The sequence below is a fragment of the Hypanus sabinus genome, chromosome 8 (assembly GCF_030144855.1).
Source record: "Hypanus sabinus isolate sHypSab1 chromosome 8, sHypSab1.hap1, whole genome shotgun sequence".
Taxonomy (NCBI): domain Eukaryota; kingdom Metazoa; phylum Chordata; class Chondrichthyes; order Myliobatiformes; family Dasyatidae; genus Hypanus; species Hypanus sabinus.
The window spans coordinates 2,234,137-2,260,000 of record NC_082713.1 but is presented as its reverse complement, the minus strand read 5'-3'; the positions used below and the strand labels follow the sequence as shown (position 1 = coordinate 2,260,000).

The window sequence follows — 25,864 nt, the reverse complement described above, 5'->3', positions numbered from 1 at the left end:
ACTAATTTGCCATCTTTAAGCCACTCAGTGAGCCCATTTCCCTCAGGGGATAACCCAAGCAGACTCTCCTCATAGCCCACTTTCCCACCAGGATTATAACAGAAATAAACTTCACACTATGACCTACAATTTTACTCAGACAGAAAACTATAAATTCAACATACAATGAACCCAACACACATTCTCTGCCGACCTAGAGGATTAAAAATGCAAATCTACAGTCATGTTACTCAGGGACTTGAGCTATATATGAACTCTTTGTGACTGCATACTTTTCTGAAATCACAACCATGTGCGTTATTTGTGCTACATGCTGTGTGCAATATGTTTTAGACCTGGGGCCTAGAGAAGCACTGTTCTGTTTGATAATATTCATGTATGGTTGAGTAATAATTAAACTTGTTGGTGCAGATTCACAGGTATTGTTAACTTGAGCAGAGAAATTTGGAGCAATAATCTTTCTGCAGGACCAGGTGGGACTGAACCTGGGAGTTACAAACCTCTGTGCAAAGGTGGAAGTGAAGCAGCTCAGAGAACATTTAGCGTGGCAGTGGGGCTGGGAGTTACCGCAGCACCAAGTGGCAGTGGGGCCGAGAGGTACAAACCCCTGCACAAAGGTGAAAGTGAGGCAGATCAGAGAACATTTGGCATGGCAGTGGGGCTGGGAGTTACAAACCTCTGCACAAAGGTGGAAGTAACAAAGCAGAATGGTGGCTTCTGAACAAGTGATGAGGAGAATGATGAAGACCAGGAATAGGAAACCAAACATGTAGTACATCTGATGAGACCTGCAACAGAATGAACACAATTACTACAGCAAATGGATGATGTACAAGCCATCTGTAACAATACACACACAGGTTGCTGGAGGGTCTCAGCCCGAAACATCAGCTGTTCATTTCCCCACATAGACACTGCCTGATCTGTTGAGCTCCTCCAGCATGTTGTGTGTGTTACTCTGGATTTTCAGCATCTATAGAATCTCCTGTGTTAATGACCTGTAATAATACAGGTGGGCACAATGGCTTGGATACAAAAACAACTGTAGTTACTGATACTGGAAATCTCAAATAAACCAAGGAACACAGGTAAAGTATCATGCATTGGCAGAAACTGCCAAAAAGTCTTCAGAGATAAAGCAACGTCTTGGAAGAAATAATGCTTGGAATTAAATGACCTTTTAGAAGATTCTGATGCCGTTTCGCTAACTTTCTCTAAGAAGACGCTGCAAATTTAAAATCAAACAGGAGTAGAACTTCTAAGCAGGCTGCATTCTGCCATTTTACATTTAAATGATTGCTTGTGTAAACCTGTTACTCACAATGTTAAATTCAATTCAGTTCATTCTTCCAACATGTTATGAAAAGCATCAGTCTTAGTTCTGGTGTAATGTTATCAACAAAATTAAAACTTTCAGTAAGATGACACAGCACTTGGTTGCAGCGGCCTCTCCAGGTCCAACAAACAGTGCAAATGTGCATCTTAAACATTTTTCTTGTGGTGACAAGATCATAATTAACATTGGTAATGCAAAATACTGCAAGACTGGCTCATTTGTGAGACCAATGGTGGAGAAGCTGTGTGGCCTCAGCTGTTGCATGGACCAGGCCCTCATGCCACAACGTCTAAGGCAACAATAACACAGGAAGCATTAGGTCCAGCAGAGGACAGCAGTAGGACAGCAGTGGCACAACTGGTAAAGCCATTGTCTCACAGCTCCAGAGAGCTGGGTTCATTCCCAAACTTGTGTCACCTGTGGAGTTCACTCGTTCTCCCTGTAACCAGGAACTTACCCTTCAGATGCTCAATTTTTCTCCAATATCCAAAGCATGTGCAGATTTGTAGTTTAAATGCCCGATGGAACCTAGCCCCTGGTGTGTTATTACCCCTCAACCATGAGGCTTCTGAACCAGCATGGATAACTTCACTAACCCCAACACTGACTGAACTGATTCCACAACCTATAGACTCACTTTCAAAGACTCTACAATTCACGTTCTCAATATTTATCACTTTTTTTTGTAGTTGCAGCTCACTGTCATTTGTTCATCGGTTGGTTGTGTGTAAAAAACTAATCTCAGGGTTGTATATAGTGACATACACATACATTGATAATAAATTTGTTTGAACCTAGGTGAACAGTAGAATCTGTGAGGTAATGAGAATACAGGGAGAAACTGTGGAATTAATACAAGACCACTGTAAATGGGAGGTTGATGGTCAATATGGACTTGATGAGCCTGCTTCCCACAATGAGCTGAACCAACCCCAAATGATGGATCTGCCCTTCTCAAACTGAAATATATATGGCTGAAAGCAGGAATTAATACAACTAAAACTTTAACTCACCAGATGCTGTTGAGAATAAAAAACAGCTGGATGAAAATGCACCCGAAGGGCAGGATGCCGCCCATGACAATCCCCGGTAATGGTTTTGTGAAGAAGGATTGTTCTGGAATTTGACGTGGGATCTGATTAGTGCGCACAGGGTGATCAATTGGCTGAAAAAGCAATATGCACCAAATTAATTACATATATCCAAAATCTGGCCACTTATTATCATCCCGTTCAGTAGTCTGATGTCCTGCAAAGAGATAAACAACCAAGCCAACCATGGACTCTGTCTATACTGCCTGCTGCCTCAGTAAAGCAGCCAGCATAACCAAAGACTGACCCTCCCCAGACATTCTCTCTTCTCACATCAGCCAGAAGATATAAGAGCCTGAAAGTATGTACCACCATGCTGAAGGACAGCTTCTACCATAACGTAGCAAGATTATTGAACAGAATTCTAGTATGATAAAATATTCTTAACCTCACAACCTACCTTGTTATGACCTTGCATCTTATTATCTGCCTGTACTGCACTCTGTAAATTCATACTTTAATCTGTACTCTTGTTGTTGTTTGCTCTTGTACTACCTCAATGTACTTTTGTTTAAGTATGAGGGAAAACAGTCACAGACTGCAAAATACTGTGTTACATTTGGAGTTTGAATGTCATGCAGAACAAAGCTTTGGACAGGGTCCTCACAACTGAAACAATAATAAACCTATTTACTATAAAACCCTTGAGCACAGAAACTGGCAAATACTTCAAACTTCATTAGAGACCTCAATGTGTGGTTAAAATAGACTTGATTTAAACAGGGTTTTGAACATGATCGTCCCTTATCTTTTATAAATGCATTTTATTTCATCTACATGTTAGAAATGCAACAAGTACAACTGACAAAATCCCACTTGACCATTCTCATCAAAATTCCTTTGTCAGCTTGGAGATGTGGGGAGAAGTGCGGAATGAATGAATCACCCTGTAGTACATGGCTGTGTGGTCTACAGTAATGCAGCCCTCCATAATACCATCTGGCACACTGACCAACTTTGATTACAACTCCAAATTCCAAGCAGTCACTCTCCTTAAATGCTTGAACTTTAGAGGCAATAAATTAAAAATTCTCTGCTAGGTAATTACACAATCACCTAATGTGACAACCCAGATGGCTACTCCAGGCACTCATTTAAAGGATTTACTTTGCAGTCAGTATCTTGCTGGCTTTCTGCAATCTACATCACTTTGTTTTGGATATGTCGATCACCAATTTCAGGGAAAACCATAATTAAAAGAAATGATGAGAAGGATCCTTAGTGTTGGTTTTCTGTAACAGTTCCGCTTATTGTTTTAAACAAAGGAGTTTAATTTTCTGGCCAATTGCCCTTCCTAATTCAATATATTCCTTTCACAAACATGGCTTGTCCATTGGCTCAACATTAAATTTCAGAGAACATTTGGAGTAACTATCATTAAACTCACCCTTTTCTTAAATCCAAAATAAGCGCCAACAAAAGTCAATGGTACCGAAATTCCAAACCACATCGCCAAGATTGCTACTAGTGTGCCGAAAGGAATGGCAGCAGATGACCCCTCAACCCAGAGGATGAGGTTAGTGATAAAGAAATCAATGAAAACAATTCTGTAAATGAAAATAATGCATCACAAGATCAGCAGATTGTTTAATGTCATTTCAGGTACACAAGTGTAAAGGAGAACAAAATAATTGTTACTCTGGATCTCATGCAGCACAAAAATAAAACAAGATAAAGAACACATAATAAAAACTACAATATAAATATATAAGATAGCTTGTGTACATAGATTGACCATATGTTTACAAAGTGACACTAGGTGCAGGAATGATAAAGTCATGGTAGCTGGGGATTAGTGAGTGAAGGCATTGATCAGCCTTACTGCTTGGAGAAAGTAACTCAATCTTAAATGTAGGATTACCCATTTGAACGAGTTAAAACCCAAAGGCTTCACAGTTACACGTTTTGCACTTGTATACAATGAACCAGATTGATTCAGGATTCAAAATTAATGACAAACTGAAGAGGCAAGGTAGAAAGGAAATCTTACCTTGCTCAGGTTTAATGTTTGCTTAACCAGAACAGCACAACAAAGGGAAAAGGAAGCTTCATATATATTTTTTCCAATCTAGAGATACAGCGCAATGCAGGCGCTTCTGGCCCACTGAGCCACACCACCCAGCAACTGACCAATTTAACCTTCGTCTAACCACAGGTCCATAACATGTCAGAAAAGAATTAGGCCTTTTGGCCCATCAAATCTGCTCCGCCAATCAATCATGGCTGATCCTTCTTTCCCCTCCTCAACCCCATTCCCTAGCCTTCGCCCCATAACTTTTGAAGCCGTGTTCAATCAAGAATCTATCAATCTCTGCCTTGAATACTTCCAACAACCTGGCCTCTACAGCTGCCTGAGGTAACAAATTCCACAAATTCCAATGACCAATTAACCTACTAACCCATAGGTCTTTGGTCTTCCTTCAGTGGAAGGAAACACACATGATCACATGGAGAACATACAGACTCCTTTCTTTTCTTTCTTTTTCAATCTTTTTATTATTATTAATATCAACATGATAAGATTAATACATAGATAGTGGGATTACAAACTTACAAATTTAAACTGAACATGAAAGGATACACAAGCAATAGTTACAATATAGTTAAGTCTTCCAAAATCATGACTCCTTTCAGAGGATGCCAGAATTGAACTCCAAACTCTGATGTCCCAAGCTGTAATAGCACTGCTCTAATTAGTACACTGCTCTGGCATCAGTTTTGATTTTTCATTACAAATGCACAAAATTTTTTTAACTCTCTACCGTCTCAATACCATAATGAAGTTCCTGAGGGCAAGTTATTATCCGGTTCCCAGTTTAAATGTTTGTGTGCATGTAAATGAATGATGTGAAGACTGCAGGCTGGTGGCACCCAAGTAGCTTAGATTGCCACTTCACATATCCAAGATGGTGATCCTGGTCTGACAGGAACTATGCAACGTTACGAAGTATTAAACTAAACAAGCTCCGACTGAATGCATTCAAAGTCATATTTACCCTAAAATGCCTCACTAACTCGAGACCTTGCCTATGACCTGTAACATGAATTCAAACAAATTATACAGTAACTCAGAACTCGGCACACTAATTAAGAATAAATTAGTTGTTCAGGCAACATCTATAGAGTGGAATAAGCAGTCGATGTTTCAGGCCAAAACCCTATGAGTACTTAGCCCGATACATCAGAGTGGTGTGTCTCTGTGTTATGTTTAAGAGCAATTTGGACAAGTATATGACAGGGATGCAGTGGAGGGATACACGTAGACCATGTATAAAGATGTTTTTTGAAAGATGAATATATTTGTCACCCTGAAATGCATCACCAACATGCCATGTCTCGAACTCAGTGACCCAATGACACCGATGTGCAGGCAGATGGGATGATTTGGATTGGCACCATATTCAGCATGGACACTGTGGGCTGAATGGCCTGATCCTGTATGCCATTATGTTGTCCCAGCTCCTCCTCAGGAGAGGCTCACCCCACTGAGGGATCCCACCCTTGTCATGCTCACATTTATTGCTGTTGTTCCTGGTGCAGGAGATACAGTGTTCAGCACACACAACACTAGAGAAACTCAACAGGTCAGGAAACACGTATGGAGGGTAATAACAGTCAACATTGCAGGCTGAGACTCTCCATCAAGACATGGCTTGAAACAGCAACCATTTATTCCCTTTCATAGATACTGCCTGAACTGCTGAGTTCTTCCAGCATTTTGTGTCTGTTACTCTGGATTTCCAGCATCTGCAGAATCTCCTGTGTTTACAAATTACATTATTATTTAAGTCTTACCCATTATCCTTTCAATAAAATGATTACATTGATGAAGTATGTGCACCAAAAATACACAGTTACACACAAATTCTACTGTTACAAAAATATGCTGGAAAGTACTAACCCAGGACAAAGGAAAGAAGTCAAGAGAACATTGGTTTTCCATTTCTCACCACCGAATGCTGTGAGGAAAAAAAACACAATAAAATATTAGCAGATATTTGAAACCTGGTTCTCTTTATTGCCTTGAGCAAGAATATCTGACCATAAGACATAGGAGGAGAATTAGGCCATATAGTCCATCTGGTCTCAACCTCATTCGCCCATCGTCTCTCTATAACCTTTGATGCCCTGACTAATCAAGAACCTATCAAACTCTGCTTTAAATATACTTAATGACTTGGCTTCCACAGCCGCTGTGGCAAAGAATTCCAGATTCATTACCCTCTGGCTAAAGAAATTCCTCATCTCTGTTCTAAATGAATGTCCCTCTATTCAGAGGGCACAGCCTCAGGTCCTAGACCTGTCCACTTTCAGAAACATCCTCTCCACATCACTCTACTTAGGCCTTTCAATATTTGATAGGTTTCAATGAGATCCCTTATTCTTCTAAACTCCATTGACTACAGACCTAGAGCCATTAAACACTCCTTATATGTTAACCCTTTCATTCCCAGAATCATTCTTGTGAACCTCCCCTGCACTCTCTTCAATGCCAGCACATTTTTCTTACAAAAGGGGCCCAAAACTGTTCACAATATTCCAAGTGCAGTCTGACAAATGCCTGATAAAGCATCAGCTTTTGGAGTTGAGAATATCAAGCATCTTCACAATTTTCATTTCTGACTTTTGCTGTTTGCTTTAGGGTGTGGAACTCTTCCCCTTGTCAAGGTCGACTACAATAAACAGAACATTGTTCATAATTCATAATTGGTCTGCATTAAATTTGTTGCTTTTATGGGCAGTGCTCAATCACCAAAGGAAGTTCTAACCTAGACATTACCATGTTTGTCATTACTGAGGTCTGATGTCACACTTACAAAATATATCCAGTGGTCAATTTAGTAGGTACAGCTGTACACCTGCTCATTAATGCAAATATCTAATCAGTCAATCATGTGGCAGCAACTCAGTGCATAAAAGTGTATAGACATCGTCAAGAGGTTCAGTTGTTGTTCAGACCAAACATCAGAATGGGGGAGAAATGTGATCTGAGTGACTTTGACTGTGTTGTCAGACAGATTGTTGATGCCGGACAGGATGGTATCTCAGAAACTGATCTCCTGGAATTTTCATGAAAAACAATCTCTTGAGTTTACAAATAATGGTGCGAAAAATAACAGAAGTATCCAGTAAGTGGGGCTTCTGTGGGTGAAAATACCTTGTTAATTTGAGAGGTCAGAGGAGAATGGTTAAAGCTGACAGGAAGGCAACAGGAACTCAAATAACCACATGCACAACAGTGATGTGCAGAGCAGCATCTCTAAACGTACAACACGTAGAACCCTGAAGTGAATGGGCTACAGCAGCAAAAGACCACAAACATACACTCATTGGCCACTTTATCAGATACAGGAGATACCTAATAAATTGACACTGAGAGCATATATCAAAAAGATACTCAAACTGATATCCCACCAAAAACAACAAACATGTAAAACATAGGCTGCAGAAATATTCTGAAGGCCTGAGGTGTAAACTACAGTGAGAAACTGAAATTTAACACCTAATAAAAGCAGTAGATTCCAGTGAGTGGGGATTATGCACTCAGATCTTGAGGTAACATCTCAGTTTTGTTACATATAATAGAGGGCTTCCAAATAAAACGGAGTTCTTGTAATCATACACCCATTTTGTTTTTTCTGTTTAAACAGCTCATGTAATCAGATAGGTTGATGGAACAGATAAAAGGAAGGGCTAAGTGTGATGTGCAGTTTAACCAGCCTAAAGGCTGCTTTTATCGTGAACAAGGATTTGCATGTGTACGCCCACAGCTTTATTTTATGTTTTCATCTCAGAGAATCTGTGGTGGAGAGCTTCCCTCCCACTCCCAAAGCAGAAAACAGAGGTAAAACTAACCACTAGAAATGGAAATGGTATAGAAGCAGAAAGCAAAATAACATCAAACTAGAGAGATTTTATAGGGTAAAGAAGGAAAGATTACCTCCCCTTGGAAAAACATACAGTAATGCAGATGGCACACTAAAATTGCTAAGACTGGAAATATAGAAGTGGGGTTGGGAGAAGTTGATGTCAATTACCAGTCACTTTAGTCATTGTGGAAATAGGCCAAGATGCAGACAAACAGTAAATGAAGGACATCATCTTACACAGTGGATTCAGATTATTCAACTGTAATAAGCTGTATTTTGTGGGAACTTCCCAGTGCCCCTGATTGACCCTATCTGCCTGCACTGGCGGCAAAATGGCACTATTGCCGAGCCTCTCCACCAAGTAAGGCACAGTATAAAGAATGTCACTAAAGTTCAGGCAGTAGAGAAGCCCCGTTACTAATGCAGACATATGATGAAGCTGGAATGGACTGGGGTTGGGGGCGTGTGGTGGTAGTAGGGATGCAATCAACTGGGGTGCAAACACTAAGGGATTTTTAACAGATTTTAAATACCTCTGACATCATCTCAAAGTATCAATTTCAAATAAATGAAATAAAACAACAAGAGGTCAATAAATTAGAAGCAGGGCAGAATATTACTGCAAAACAATGGAGTCTTTTCTCTCCTGTATCACCAGTGGAATCAGTGACATGTCAAACTCTGAACAGACTTGAGATAATCGATTGCATATTCTACAGAATGAAGACCAGAACCTTGCAGATGCTAGACCAAATCTGAGATATTGAATATCTAAAAATAGACATTCATTGCAGCATCAAATGTGATTGAAAGTTAAAGTGGTTTTGAAACAGAATGAGTCAGCACAATGCCTTTTTTAAAAAATTGCTGCAAACTCCATTCCATCGGCCCTCAGCTGTATATCTGCAGAGAAAGCCTCACATCCTTACTCCCACATTAATGGCTGAGCACCCTTTAAAAGCCTAGTATCTATCTGTCAACATTTAATGTAGCACAGATCAGTTTAAAAACCCTTTACATCTTTGTATTCTCCACAAAGTGAGACTGATTCACTGCAACAACGGTACAGTCAAGAACAAATAGCTGCTTAAAGCATGACTTACTCTTGTACATTCGAGCAGAAACATATCCTGCAGGTGTTCCTAACAAGACCCAGAGGACAACAGCACAGGTCATCAGTGCTCCTCGGTTTGCTGGAGAAAGGAACCCAAGACATGCGAGGACTAAAGGGAAAGAGAAAGAGGAACGCGTCAATGTGTAGAAAGAGACCACCAGTGTCTCCCTTACCCAGTCACTACAGAAGAGTTCAACACCCTAGAGGAAAACTCAGTTTCGTCCATCCACTCTGAACAGTGTTGATGTTGATTAAACTGTATAACTGTTATTTTCTGAGCAGTTTAACAATTTATGTCTCCTTGTATTTTTATATAGCTACCTATATGCATGTAATTGTTTAGTATGTTCCCCCGTATTCACAGTATGTATATGCAATTGTTCAGTGAGTCCCCTAGTGGTTACAGTTCTTTGTCTGATTCTGGAAGCTTCTTTGGCATCACATTATCTGAATAGGTACTATATAATAGTTGACTCTAATCTACAAAATTGAATGGAATGTCTCTTATCTAACTGAACTCATTGCCCCGCCATCTCCCCCCCACCCCCCCACACTTTTTGTTCTTAGACTCTGGCTACTGTCCATTCCATATTTTCTTTGTTCTATTAACACTTAATAAAATGACCGTGAAGCAACATGTTTTATGCCTTTTTCCTGACACCCAGAAGAAACTTGGATTAAAAACATCGGAATCCAACATCAAGCAATAATTTGACTTTTTTTCCCATTAATGTTTTACTTCCAGTCAAGATGGCACCAGCGAACAATTCCTCAGGCAACATCTTCCACAAAGCCATATCCCTTCAATTATTTCACTTTCTCTACATCTTCTGTTTGTTCTTTTTGTCTTGATTCTGTTTTGGAAACTGTTGAAACTTGTCATGTGTAGTTTGGAATTCGATCAACTGATCTAGTGCTCTGCTGTCCGCTGGAGAGGACAGAGAGCACGAGCCACCTCGTGAAGAAGACAAGATGGAGTCCCAGAGAGGACTAAGAGAATGAGCTGCCTCATAGAGAGAGCACAGAGTCAATAACAACTCAATTTTGAAGCTTCGAGGTGAATATGGAGGAGGTCAGCAGTTGTTCTTCACGGAGGCCCCAGGGTCGATGGTGTTCAGTAGCCAGGATGGCAGCGTTCGTACCCTGCATGGCAGTTGCTCTTCATAGAAGGACTGAGATCATTTAGCCACTCTCCTCGACACTGATGGGAGGATGTTTTCAAAATTCTGAGATTTATGTGATTATTGGACTGTAGTAATATTGGTCTCCTTCAGTTTACGGTGTTTTTTTTCCTTGCTGCCAAATGGCAGGTGGGCGATAAGTTACTTTTTGTGCAAGGGTGGAGTTGAGGATTTGGGATCTGATGCTCTTGTTGGTGTTCTTCCGTGTGGATGATCTGTTTTTTGTCTGTGAGAGAAGGGGTTGGGGGCTTGGTACCATTGTCACTGTTCTATTTTGCGAGGGAGGGGTCGGGGGTTTGATGTTCTAGCTGCTGTTTTTTGAGCAGGCGATCTGTTAGTTCTTGTGCAAGGGAGGGGGTTGGAGATCTGGGGTTTGGTGTTCCAGTTGCCATTTTCCATGTGGGCGATCTGTTATTTTTTTCGTGCGAGGAAGTGGGTGGGGGCAGCTTAGGGTTTGCAGATTTTGCTTCTTTTTCATGGGGGGGGGGGTTGATGCATTTTCTTTCAGCAAATTCCATGATTTTCTGTATTTCATGACTACCTGGAGAAGACGCATATCGGAGCTGTATCGTATATGCATACTTTAAAAATATAACAAACCTTTGAATCTTTTCAAGGGCACTAATTTCTCCAGGAACTCATTCAACATCAGCAGAATGAAGATGAGAGTATCTGTAGAGATAACTGTGGAGGTAACCCATTCTGCTTTGCAATATATCGTCGCAGGAGACACTCAGTAGCACGTTCCACCCTTTGTACTTCACAACTGAGCTAATTACTGTTGATTTCCATTATTTTTAACCAGTAACTTCAGATCTGAATGATTTACTTTGAGTTATATTTAAAAGAACTCCATTGCCATGAACTAGTCTCATCTTCTGCACCAATGCTTTCAGCTATAACAGAATTACAAAACGTTAAGACACATTCACATTCCTCCAACATTCAACCTGATTTAAATCTCTTTAAATCAAAGATCCATAAGAAGATGGCACCAGCAACCAAGGGCAACATTATCCAGAAAATGGCCCACAAATCTCTTTCTTTCTCTTCTTTTATGCCTTCTTTTTCTTTCAAATATGGTTCTGGTACTGTTGGACCCTGTGATCTATATTTGATGGAGTGATTTCGGGCCACTTGAGCCATCTGGCACTTGCCTCCAAGAAGATTCCAGGAGGCAAGTGGCCTCGAAGCCAAGAAGCATAAAGATGGGACGTGTACCAATAATCAACTCCATTTCTCACCAATCTCGTTGATTAAAACGGGGAAGAAGATTGAAAACACCAAAGTGGGTGCAGAAGATGAACAAGTGTTCAGTGCCATCTACCAGCTTCTCCCTCGCTGCTGCCAGAGGAAGGTGTCAGCATATGACAGTCTCTCTCTCCCCTCCCCCACCACCCACTGCTCCCAAGGGAAAGCATCTGCATTTGAATGGTCTCTCCCTCCCTTGATGCTGTCAGAGGCTGGTTCCAAAGTTCTCGGTCTACTGCTTGTTTCTCTGTTGCTGCTTTGCTATTTTTGGGTAACTTTGAATCAGGACAGCCTTCAGATAATGAGCATTGAGCTGAAATGAATATGAATTCTTCAATCTTGTGTTTTTGTTTATTCTTTCATGTTGCTATTTCTGCAAATTTTTTTTGCATGGAGGTTTGATGTTCTTGTTGCAATTTGCACTATTAGTTTTTTGTGTGGTGTGAGAGTTGACATTCTTGTTGCTGTTTATGTGATTTGTTTTTTTCTGCACGGGGGGGAGTAATTTGATGGGTTCCATGGTTTTCCTTGTTTCGTGACTCTGTGGAGAAGACAAATCTCAGAGATGTGTGCTGCATATGCACTTTGATAATAAATGTACTTTGAATCCTTTGATCCTTTGCCCTTCCTACCAAACTACTTGAAATACCACATTGAAGTTTATCCAATCTTGCAAACTTCCAGAAAAACAAGCTATAATTCAAAAAGATGAGCAATAATCCACTTATACAAATGTCTTAGCAACAAAGGACACTTAACACTTACAAAGAGTGATAAACATCATTATGAAGATCTGTGTTCCTTGCCCAAGGAAAACTGACAACAGCATTCCTTTCCTGGGAGGTCTGAAGATATCTCCATGCACCAGCTTCCAACCAAACTCTTCCTGTGCATCCTCCTGCAGAGATGTCATCAGTATCAAGTGCATCAGTATTATACAGAAACAGTAAACAGTCAAACTAATGTACAAATGTGGCACAAGGCTTCATTAACAATGTAACTTAGGTCACTGTGAAGTTTCATTTGTACCAATTCAAAAAAAATACACTTGTGATAATTTATCCCTTCCTCATGAAAGCCTCACATTGGAACCTGACCTCTCCATGATTCTAGCTTTTCCCTACAGCCTTAACTGTTGAAAAATCTGACATTAGCTCAGAATGACACCAATGTTATACTGCAAATGTATAGAATTATCCCAAATGAGCTTAAAGAGTACACTGCAAACATTTGGATAAGGGAAGTGCTACAGATATTGATAATCTAAGGTAAAATAAGAAATGCTACAAATATTCAGCTGATCAGACTGTATCTATGGAAACAAAGATTACATCTCAATACCCTTTCCATGGTATTGAGTTATGATACAAGATCTGTGATCAGAAATATCAGCTCAGTTCTCTTTCTTATTATGTTAGCTGACATCTTGAATATTTCTAGCACTTTCCTTTCATTAAGAAAAATTAGATCATGAAGAGCTTTAAATATTGGGGGTGCGGGAGTGAAAAATTATGAGAAGGCAGTGCTTATGGGAGCAGAGAATAACAGGTTTGTTTTCTCCAATATTTCTGAGCAATAAGAGGAAGGAAAGAGTACTGAGAGTTTCAATAGCCTGGAAAAGTATGCAAACTACAACAATAGTTACAAAGGAATAGGGGAGCATGCCAGTCATTGAGGAAAGCAATAATGAATCAAGGATGGACAGTGTGTGGGTCTTTGCTTACAATGGGAGTATGTGGAGCAGAGGTCACCATGCATCCTTGAAAAACCTTGGAGAGAACACTACTTGCATTTTTTGGCAATGTACCTTACATGTTTCAAAAATTTATTTACAAAGATAGCACAACTTAATATTCTATTCCTTAAGAGTTTCAGAAGGAACAAGGTGTTTTGATTGAAGTTCTCAACATACTGAAGGGATGTAAAAGAAACCAATTAGTAAAACCATCACCTGTTGGGCACTGTAGAACAAGGAAAAATAATCAAAGCTGGGCTATAGAAGAGAGGCAATGGGACATGTACACACCAACCCATGTGTATGTCCACAAGTACACAAGATCAACAGAGAATGTTTGGACAGTTCCGTGAACAGCAAATGAGACCAAGTCTATTACTAATTTAGATTCTGAAACCAATGGATTTTTTTCTTCTTGACAAAGTTAGGCGAACAGGGTTTCAATACTGTAAATCCCCCTTCAATATAGGTAAGAAACAAAAGATTCAAGGTAGAACTACTGAGCTTGCTAGAGATTAAGTTCTAGTGGCGCAGGGAGATGACAGAAATGGGAATGAAGGAATTGCTCGTGGGAGCTAGCGTGCACCTAATGGTCTGACTGACCATCTCCTGCATCATAAATAATTGTTGAAAGAACGCACGATAGAATGGGAGAAAGAGGTAAAATCAAAGGTTTAATAAGAAAGTGATTAATTATAACAAAGATTGCATACTATATGAGGAAGATCAAAGCCACAGCACATTGCTTCTATGACATAATTATCATCACCATTTGAACACACTCCATGAATGTACTTACTGCCGAATCAATCTGGTTGTATCTGGCAATATCTTTGTGTAAGGTCCGAAGCATAATCATTGCCACCATTCCAGATAAGAAGAGGACAATCACAAGGGAATTCATAATGCTAAAAAAAACAAATGAGAAAAACAATTTAACGTAAGTAACTGCACCATGACACTTGTTCATCAAATGAGCCAGTTCACTATCTGTATAGGTACTATACACATGGTATTTTCAAAATTTGAATGAATTTCAAATATGCTATTGAAATAGAAAACAGTAACACATTTTTAATTTGGTGATTTGTTTATGTTTCTCAGTTCATGAAAAAAACATTCGATATGAAGTAAAATTACCTTTATTTATAAACAGCCAAACTCTACGTATTTATGTAATAATTTGATAGGATGAGAACCATAGATGGTTTTGCAAGTCAAATGGAAATTGGGGAAGGTTGGGTGTGGGAAAGGTATACATGCAATTTGAATGGTTTATGATATAGACATACCTAAACCACTGAATATTTGTGTGTGGCATGGACTCCAAAATGTAATCCCATCTGGAAGCCCACTTTATCTTAGCATCTTCCTAGAAATGAAAAAAAATTACACGTTAAAATTGCCAGTATATATCGTTATCAAATAAATCCTGGCCCTTTACAACAATGAAGAACAAATTCATTGAAGCCATTAGTATACTTTTATTTTGATCCACTAATCAGTCAAATACAATTAAAATGTAAAACTGAAATATAATCATTCAGAACACGGTCATAATGTTAACCTAACCTGTAAACCTAAACTGCAAATACGCAGGCAAAGAACAGTTCCTTAGTTTCACAAAGTTGCAACCTGCCATTTGATTGTGACGTGGTTTCATTATTAGAGTCATAGCCCAATACAGCACAGAAACACACAATCATGAGACAGTCCACAGATGCTGCAAATCCAGCGCAACACACACAAAATGTTGGATAAACTCAGCAGGTCAGGCAACATCAATTGAGATAAATATATATTGATGCTCTATATATATATAGATGCTGCCTGATTTGCTGAGTTTCTCCAGCATTTTGTGTGTGTTGGATATGAATCAGAGGCAAATGTGAAGACTTAAAAAGGTAGACAGCCATTTTAAACAATCTTAGAATGCAGTTACACAATGAGAAATGACTGCGACAGTTATACTGTTAAACATTTAATCATTTTGACTAACATTACTGCAAGTAACTAAACACACAGTCTTTTTCCACAACTCAGACTAACACACTGCACTTGTCATCAAAACTAACTTGACCATATTCCTTTCACTCACCTGATCCACCCAGGTCCTCTTTCTTCCAACCACAGTCTCCAGCCCCATGTTTCTCACTACTCCTCAACCTGGCTCCACTTATCAATTATCCACATACAGACCACTCGGTCTCCTATCTTTGCCCGCACACTTCACCCCACCCCCACCCCGAAATCACCTCTCCATCCTACCTGCCCTTCATTTCTTAAATGATTCCTCTTATCACCTCTTTTTCCTATCAAAAGGCCTGGATAGAGTGGATGTGGAGAGGATGTTTCCAAAAGTGGGAGAGTCTAAGACCAGAGTGCACAACCTCAGAATAGATGGTTGTCCACTTACAACAGAGATGAGTAATGTCTTTAGCCAAAGGGTGGTGAATCTGAGGAATTCATTGCCATGGTCTGCTGTGCAGGCCAAGACACTAGGTATATTTAAAGCAGAGGTTGATAGGTTCTTGATTAGTCAGGGAGTCAAAGGTTTATGGAGAGAAGGCAGGAGAATGGGGTTGAGAGGGATAATAAATCAGCCATGATAGAATGTGGAGCAGACTCAATTGGCTGAATGAACTAATTCTGCTCCTGTCTTATGGTCCATTAGTAGTTTTTGTATCACCACCCAGCCGCTGCTACCTCCTTCACCTCTCCTCTCCCAGCTGCTCATCTCCCTCCACGAAATTTAAATCCTGCTCGACAACACGCCTTCACTTTTCTATCTGTCCTTCACGATGTTGTTCTGATGAAGAATCTCAACCCAAGATATATAAACAGATGCTGCCTGACCCCTCCCCCCACATATTCTCCCATACCCTGAGTTCCTCTAGTGGACCAACTTATGCTTCAAAATTTTGTTTCTATTCACAAGGATTACAAGTTTTTTCCTGCAGTAATCTGAAAAGAGTGCTCATACAATTCTGGATACATACAATAAAGTAACAGTAAACTTATTTATTTAGAAATACAGTGCAGAACAAGGCATTCCAGCCCTTCAAGCAGCCCACTGATTTAACCCAAATCTACTCATGGGACAATGACCACTTAAGCCACTAATTAAAATTAGTATGCCTTTGGTTTGTGGGAAGAAATCAGAGCACCCAGAGGAAACCTACACTCACACAGGAAGGAATGTACAAGCATGATTACCAGAGTGTGCCGGAATTTATCTCCAAACACAAGACCATAAGACAAAGGATCAAAATTAGGCTATTCAGCCCATTGAGTCTGATCATTCCATCACGGCTGATCCTAGATCCCACCCAACCCCATACACCTGCCTTCTTGCCATATCTTTTGATGCCCTGACTGATCAGGATAATATACCCACAGACTTGGCCTCCACTGCAGTCTGTGGCAGAGCATTCCACAGGTTCAGTACTCTCTGGCTAAAAAAAAAAATCCTCCTTACCTCTGCTCTAAAAGGTCACCCCTCAATTTTGAGGCTGGATACTCCCACCATAGAAAACATCCTCTCCACATCTGCTCTATCTGGTCCTTTCAACATTCGGTAAATTTCAATGAGATAACCCCACATTCTTCTAAATTCCAGTGAGCGCAGGCCCAAAGTTGCCAAATGCTCCTCATATGTTAACCCTTTTGTTCCCAAAATCATACTCGTGAAGCACCTTTGGATTCTCTCCAATGACAACACATCCTTTCTAAGATATGGTGCCTAAAGCTGCTGACAATACTCCAAGAGCAGCTTGACTAGTGTCTTATACAGCCTCAGCATTATCTCCTTGCTTTTATATTCTATTCTCCTTGAAATAAGTGCCAACATTGCATTTACCTTCTTTACTACAGTCTCAACCTGTATATTAACCTTCTGGAGATCTTGCACGAGGACTCCTAGTCCCCTTGTATCTCTGATGTTTGAACCTTCTCTCCATTTAGATAATAGTCTGCACTATTGTTCCTTTTACCAAAATGCATTATCATACATTTCCCAACATTGTATTTGATCAGCCACTTTTTGCCCATTCTTCCAATTTGTCTAAGTCCTGCTGCAATTGCATTGCTTCCTCAGCACTACCTACCCCTCCACCTATCTTCATACACTGACACCTCGGACTGTAATAGCATCACACTAACCACAATGCTACCGCTAGTACTGAATAATCGGGAAATTGAAATTCAAGTATTTAAATTTGGAATTAACAACCACTGCTGTACAAACCATCTGCTTCACTCACTTACTCAAGGAAGGAAATCCACGGTTTTTATGTTTCTGTGACTCTCAGTTCATAACCTTGTAAGTCAATTCACTTATACTTAAAATAACTTAGTAAGTCACATGTTGCAATGGGTAATTACTCCTGGACAGTAAGTAAATGAAGTAATTTCTAAAGTAATTTAGAAATACAGTACTGTAATAGGCTTTTCCAATCCAATGAGCTTGCAACACTCAATTACACCCATGTGACTATTTAACCTACTAACCCTGGTATGTGGGAGAAAACTTGAACACCCGAAGGAAACATATAGAGCACACATTACATTGACCTTACAATTGGCACAACACAATGGGGCCAAAGAGCCTGTACTGTGCTGTAACTTTCTATGTACAAACCCCTTACAGACAGCGGCGGAACTGAACACGGGTCACTGATGCCGTATAAGTGTTATGCTAACCACCATGCTACCGTGTTGCACAATTGTGATTTCTTCCCACATTGCAGAGAGGTACTAGTTAGCATGTTAATTAGTCATTCGCGTGGCACTTGTGTTAAGCTGAATAAAATACAACAAGAGAAGATTCTACTGGAAATCCAGAACAACCCACACAAAATGCTGGAGGAACTCAGCAGGTCAGTCAACATCAACATTTCGGACCGAGAACTCAGACTGTATATTCCCCTCATAGATGCTTACTGACTTGCTGAGTTCCTCCAGCAGTTGGTATGGGTTGCTTGTGCTTGAATTTAATGCCAAAGTTGAAGAGGTATGAACAGTACCACAGTGGGAATTTAAATCACATGTAAATTCAACAAGACCTGCTTTGCTGCAATTGACTGAACTACCCTGAGGACAAGACTACCTCAAATTTCAGAAGTTCTGCTACAGCTGCTGGATATACTATTGCAGTTTTAGAGCACCAACATCTATCCAGTGAAATCATCCATTTCACTGCAATTCACTTTACAGCACATAGTCATGAGGTCATCTCTGACCACACAAACTACATGCTCTCCAAACTGGACTACAGGAGAAACAATTAGTCATTACTTACTGTAAATGTAACCGAATAGGTGTACACAATGTTTATTTTCTTATCTTTGTCTTCAGCAGGAATTTCCATCGGGGCTCCATCACAATTCAGGTGGGTGGCGTCCATATGGTTATAACTAAAAGGTAAATAAAGTTGAAAGCATCATTTAAAACACTGCTGACAAATCAATGCCATGTGGATAATCTGGCTCAATGCATGGTGTTCATCACAGCCAACTATATTTGTTCCTTGTCTCTTCAACGCTAATTTGACTTTAATTGTCATTTAACCATGCACATGAATACAGCCCAAAAAAACAATTGCAATTTTCCTCATACTATGGATATTACCTTTTGGGCACTAATTTTGCAGCAACCAATCGTGCACCTTCCCATTCTTTGTTCGTTCCTTTGTGGTAAGTGATAAGGATATCCACATGATTGAAAACATAGTAGGTGTTCTTCTTGTTGAACTCAGACTGCAAAATACAAAAGGAGCTGTAACAACAAGATAACAAAAATCGAAGAGCACTAAGGCAAAATGTACCTCAAGTCATCACTCTATTTTCAGAAAATTCAAAACAATGCTTTAAATATGAAAATGATAGAAAATAATCAAGTTCTAATCATTTTCACAATCAAGCCAAAAGGGAGGTACTGCTCAACAAAAATCTCTGAAACTAATGAGACATTCATTGAAGATAAATTGACATTTACACTAAAGTGCAAACATACAGAATGACATCAGTGACTCCAGAGACATGCATAAAGCAGCAACAAATGCTTACAAAATATTAAGATTCAATATCACAGGATCTCAATTCAGAAGCAGAATATAACCTTGTCTGATTACACAGGTTACCGGTAACAGCTCTGGTCTGCAACTTACAAAATCCAAATGAAATAATTATCATATCAGATTGCATTAGCAAAAGTGAGCAGTCTGGCACACTAACTTTACAATTCTTACAGGTGGACTGAAAAAGGTTGAACAAGTATGTAAAATACAAAACATGTCCATAAACACTGATAAATTCAGTAAGGAACTCTGGGAAGTGCACAGAATGATTTGAATGTAGGACCTGCTATCACAAGTGACAGCTGCGATAAACAGCACTGACACACAGCTTCCCCTGAAGTTTAACAGTCAAAAGAAACAAAAAAAAATGCTGCTCAGATGAAAGTGACAGGTTTACAGTAAATGTACCCACTGTTGGATTTGACTGTTTAATTTCTATTTTCTGTGCAGTTTAACATTTACATCTGCTTGTATTTTATAGAACTACTTATATACATTTAGCAGTCGAGTATGCTTCCTGGTGGTCACAGTATGTATATGCAATTGTTCAGTGTTGGTGGTTACAATTCTGTATGATTCTGGGAAGTTCTCTGGTATTGCATTATTTGCATACAGGACAACTGATTGGTTAACTCTTTATCTACAAATTTGAATAGAATGTTTCTTATCAATGGTACAAGAGCTGACCATGCAAGCTCACATCCTTAGCCTTCACTTCTTTCCCTACAAGAATCTTGTTACTGTACACTTCTGTAATGCGCTGTAAGGTTTCACTGCTAATGTAATGGTTTCTCTGTAGCAGCAATGCTTAAGTTATGACAAGTGATAACGGGGCTTTGGAATGTGGGCTATCCAATGCTCAGATGAAGTCATCGGTGAACCAGAGGACTGAACCGTGAGCTCCAATGTTGTGCATTAGACTGTTTCATGAGAATGGGCCCTTTTTTTTGTTTCTTTACTAACCATACAGTCCAATTAAAAATTCCTGCCACACTGAGCGTCATAGGAAGTCATTCCTGCCTGTGGCCATCAAGCTTTACAACTCCTCCCTCGGAGTGTCAGACACCCTGAGCCAATAGGCTGGTCCTGGACTTATTTCCACTTGGATTAATTTACTTATTATTATTTAATTATTTATGGTTTTATATTGCTATATTTCTACACCATTCTTGGTTGGTGTGACTGTAACAAAACCCAATTTCCCTCGGGATCAATAAAGTATGTCTGTCTGTCTGTGTAAAGCTCAATTGTTCAATCACATATTGTGTTCTGTTAGTTATTTCGTGGTACTGATTTGTAACAGGGGACATATTGTGCAGCAACCACCCAAAAAGGATTTCTTAAGTTTGGCCAGGCCAAGGGCTGTCTTCCCCTAGATTAAGCCGCTAGCCAAACTGAGAGTTACACATCCAATTCTTTGTTCTATTAGCAATTAATAAAGTGATCGTGAAGCAACAAGTTTTGTGCCTGTCTTGACTTCTGAAAGAACCTTGGATCAAAAGCATCAGAATCCAACAACGCTAAAACATGTGCATCTCTTATATGTATAAGGAATAATGATGATTGGGAAAGTTTTAAGGAACAGCAGATCTTAACTAAAAAAGCAATACGGAGAGAAAAAATCAGGTATGCGCTCAGTCTAGCCAGGAATATAAAAGGGGATAGCAAAAGCTTTTTTAGCTATGTGAAGAGAAAGAAGATAGTTAAGAACAATGTTGGCCCCTTGAAGAATGAATTCGGAGAAATTGTTATGGGAAACAGGGAAATGGCAACAGAATTTAATGGGTACTTTAGATCTGTCTTCACCAGGGAGGACACAAGCAATCTCCCAGATGTATGGATGGGCCAGAGTCATAAGATATCAGAGGAATTGAAACAGATTGACATTAGGAAAGAAACTGTGATGAGTAGACTGATAGGACTGAAGGCTAATAAATCCCCGGGTCCAGATGGTCTGCATCCGAGGGTTCTAAAAGAGGTGGCTCAGGAAATTGCGGATGCATTGGTAATCATTTTCCAATGTTCATTAGATTCAGGATCAGTTCCTAAAGATTGGAGAGTGGCTAATGTTATCCCACTTTTCAAGAAGGGAGGGAAGGAGAAAACAGAGAACTATCGCCCTGTTAGCCTAACGTCAGTCGTGGGGAAGATGCTTGAGTCCATTATTAAGGACGAAATAGTGGCACACCTTGATGGCAGTAATAGAATTAGGCCGAGCCAGCATGGATTTACCAAGGGCAAATCATGCTTGACTAATCTGTTGGAGTTTTTTGAGGGTGTAACAAGGATGTTAGATGAGGGTAAGCCAGTGGATGTTGTGTACCTAGATTTTCAGAAGGCATTCGATAAGGTGCCACATAGGAGATTGGTGAGTAAAATCAGAGCTCATGGTATTGGGGGCAGGGTTTCAACATGGATAGAAAACTGGTTGGCAGATAGAAAGCAAAGGGTAGCAGTGAATGGGTGTTTCTCGGACTGGCTGGAGGTGACTAGTGGGGTACCACAGGGCTCTGTATTGGGACCACAGCTCTTTACAATTTATGTCAACGATTTAGATGAGGGCATTGAAAACTATATCAGCAAGTTTGCTGACGATACTAAACCGGGTGGCAGTGTGACATGCAAAGAGGACGTTAGGAGAATACAGGGAGACTTGGATAGGCTGGGTGAGTGGGCAGATACTTGGCAGATGTCATTCAATGTGAATAAATGTGAAGTTATCCACTTTGGAAGCAGGAACAAGAGGGCAGAGTATTGTCTGAACGGTGTAGAGTTAGGTAAGGGAGAAATGCAAAGAGACCTAGGAGTCCTAGTTCATCAGTCAATGAAGGTGAATGAGCAAGTGCAACAGGCAGTGAAGAGGGCAAATGGAATGTTGGCCTTTATTACAAGGGGAATTGAGTACAAGAGCAAGGATGTCCTTTTGCATTTGTACAGGGCCCTGGTGAGACCACACCTGGAATATTGTGTACAGTTTTGGTCTCCAGGTTTAAGGAAGGACATTCTGGCAATTGAGGAAGTGCAGCGTAGATTCACTAGGTTGATTCCTGGGATGGCAGGGCTGTCTTACGCAGAGAGATTGGAGAGATTGGGCTTGTACACGCTGGAATTGAGGAGATTGAGAGGGGATCTGATTGAAACGTTTAAGATAATTAAAGGATTTGATAGGATTGAGGCAGGAAATATGTTCCAGATGTTGGGAGAGTCCAGTACCAGAGGGCATGGATTGAGAATAAGAGGTCAGTTATTTAAAACAGAGTTGAGGAAAAACTTCTCCCAGAGAGTTGTGGAGGTGTGGAATGCACTGCCTCGGAAGACGGTGGAGGCCAATTCTCTGGATGCTTTCAAGAAGGAGCTAGATAGATATCTGATGGATAGGGGAATCAAGGGATATGGGGACAAGGCAGGGACTGGGTATTGATAGTGAATGATCAGCCATGATCTCAGAATGGCGGTGCAGACTCGAGGGGCCGAATGGTCTACTTCTGCACCTATTGTCTATTGTCTATTAATCTGATTAACACGCCATTAGGGTTAGGGTTGCCTAACCTTAACCCTAACCCTAACGAAAATGATTGTCTACTATTCGAATACGTGCACTTGTTTCAAGCAAAACTTACATTGATGACACAAGCATCCTTTGGACGGCCATCCTGAGTAACGAAGCATCCAATAGGAAATCCCGGATTACAAAACTTTTGGCCATCTTCTACATCGTAGCACCATGTGACAGGCATGTTATCAATGATCCTACAAAAGGCACAAAACCAACAATGCTATAAATTACACATTAACGTTAAAACATTAAGATTAAAAACAAGATGAAATGCAGGAGATCCTGGAAATGTTCTCGAATTCTAAAAATATTGATTGGCAGCAACACCTACAAAATGCTAAGAGAACTCAACAGGTCAGCCATAGCCAGCATTTATGGAAATGAATAAACTGCCAGCATTTTGGGCCAAGACCCTTCATCTATCCTGATGAAGTATCTCTGCCAAAATATTGAATGGTTATTCATTTCCATAGATCAGGGGTTTGTAACCTTTTTTATACCATGGCACCTTACCATTAACCGACGGGTCCATAAACCTCAGGTTGGGAACCCTGCCACGGATGATGCCTGATCTGCTGAGTACCTCCTCTAACATTTTGAGTGCTTTGTTCGGGATTTCCAGCATCCACAGAATCTCTTCTTGTGTGTGTGAGAGATAAAAATGGGGTTACTTTTTGTTTGAATTAGCTAGCAAAAGGTATTTATATAGCCCACTTAAAGATGGAAAAATGAAAGATACTACAAACACAATGCTGGAGGAACTCAGGAGGTCAAGCAGCAATGGAAGTTGCTACACAGGAATGCGACCACATAAAGTCTAATACTAAAATTCTGACACAAAGCAATAAAATGATAGAAGACAGCGTAAGCAAAGGACTATTGTAAAAGGAGGAAAAGTAGAGGATTGTGAAAGGTGGTGACTAAACTCAGGGATGCACAACTGGATGACCATTAAAATTTAACAGTTGGAGGTTATTGAGACAAGGATGGACCATGTCATAATTGATTAGTGAACAAGGATGAGAATTCTAAAACAATGGCATTGCTTAACCAGGCAGTGAGGATAGATGAATGGAACTTGATAAAAAACATGTAACTGTAGACTTCAGAAAATTTCACGGAACCTCTCTCTGCTCTACATTTCTACAAATTCTGGACAACCAACTTGTTTTACTCAAACCACCCTTCCAGCCATTGAACATTTCATAACTATCCCCTGCACTTTGTTTTAATACACATACACATTTCCCATTGCATATTTTGCCCAAAATGTTAAAAATATACTCGTTCTGTTTGCTTTCACTAATCATAATTTACTCATCTTTCAGGAGGGTGAGGTGAGGACCTCCATCGGTCAGTTGAACATGGATATTGCATCCTAGCTGTCTTGATACACAAGTCTGGGCAGTATGATATGGAGAGCAAGCTCCCCCTCTTCACACATCTGATGAACCCAAAGAAATGACAGAAACCGATACAGTTTGGTACTAGTAGCATCACAGGATTTGGCAGTCAGCATTGACCTCAATGTATGACTGCCGTAGGGTCTCCAGCTCCAGATTTTTCCCTCAAGGCTTATTACAGAATCTTCCCCCATGAGTGAGTATAGCCGTAAGGCAGCAAAGGTTTGAGATCAGAGTTTTCCTTCTCCTAGATGAGTTGCCAATCACAGCTGACAAGCCCCATCTATATGAAGCGACTAGTTTTAAGACACCAGTAACCTGCCTTTTCCCGCTTCTCCTGTCAGTAGAAACTGTTCCACCAAGCTTAGTAGTTAAGCCATGCACGAAGGCCAGGAGCTAGTTGAAGGCTATTTGAGGTGCACGCCATTGGGAGCTTGTTCCCATTACAACCCACAGAAAGCACTTAGCCCAGGCAGGCTACCTGACCAATACCAAACACCTGTGCAGGTCGACTGCCCCAAATGATCACCAATATCTTTAACAGCAGTCAGAACACCTGCTTCAAGCTGGCTTCAATTAAACTGGTGTAAAGGAGGACGTGGTAACCTGCCTCTATCATCAACTGTGATGAAATGCTTCAAGAGGATAGTATTGTGATAGTATCAACTCCTTCCTGAGAAGCTACTTGGATCCACTCCAATTTGCCTGCAGGAGCAACAGGTCCACAGCAGGTGCCATTTCATTGGCTCTTCACTCAACCCTGGAACACCTGAACAGCAAAGATGCATATATCAACTACAGTTTAGCATTCAATAGTACCATCTCCTCAAAACTAATCAAGACCTTGACCTGAATACCTCCTTGTGCAATTGGATCCTCAATTTCCTCATTTGCAGACCCCAGTCAGTTTAGATTGGCAACGACATCTCCAAGATCACTATGAGCACAGGTGCACAAGGCTGTGTGCTTAGCATCCTGATCTACTGGCTTTACAATTATGGCTGCGGGCTAAGCACATCTCCAATGCCATATTTAAGTTTGCTGCTGATACCTCTGTCATTGGCCAAATCAAAAGTAGTGAGCATATGGGAGGGAGTCTAAATATCTGGTTGAATGGTGCCACAACCACCTCTCACACATCAGCAAAAACAAACAGCTGACTATTCACTAGAGGAGGAGGAAACGGAAGTCCATGAGTCAATCCTCATCGGGGATCAGAGGTGAAGAGGGTCAGCAATTTTAAATTTCTCA

General features: G+C 40.3%; 1 protein-coding gene across 1 annotated transcript in view; it reads right to left on the bottom strand.

The window, feature by feature from the left end:
* LOC132397897 (transmembrane 9 superfamily member 2-like) overlaps window positions 1–25,864 on the bottom strand; it is a 91,098-nt gene that overhangs the window by 18,969 nt on the left and 46,265 nt on the right. The window contains exons 5-15 of the mRNA XM_059976681.1: window positions 23,275–23,404; window positions 19,207–19,334; window positions 18,878–18,992; window positions 14,871–14,950; window positions 14,378–14,486; window positions 12,609–12,741; window positions 9,401–9,520; window positions 6,329–6,386; window positions 3,815–3,974; window positions 2,350–2,501; window positions 677–788 (exon numbers count right to left, since the gene is read on the bottom strand). Of these exons, the coding sequence (XP_059832664.1) occupies window positions 677–788; window positions 2,350–2,501; window positions 3,815–3,974; window positions 6,329–6,386; window positions 9,401–9,520; window positions 12,609–12,741; window positions 14,378–14,486; window positions 14,871–14,950; window positions 18,878–18,992; window positions 19,207–19,334; window positions 23,275–23,404 (1,297 nt within the window). The remainder of the gene's footprint in view (window positions 1–676; window positions 789–2,349; window positions 2,502–3,814; window positions 3,975–6,328; window positions 6,387–9,400; window positions 9,521–12,608; window positions 12,742–14,377; window positions 14,487–14,870; window positions 14,951–18,877; window positions 18,993–19,206; window positions 19,335–23,274; window positions 23,405–25,864) is intronic.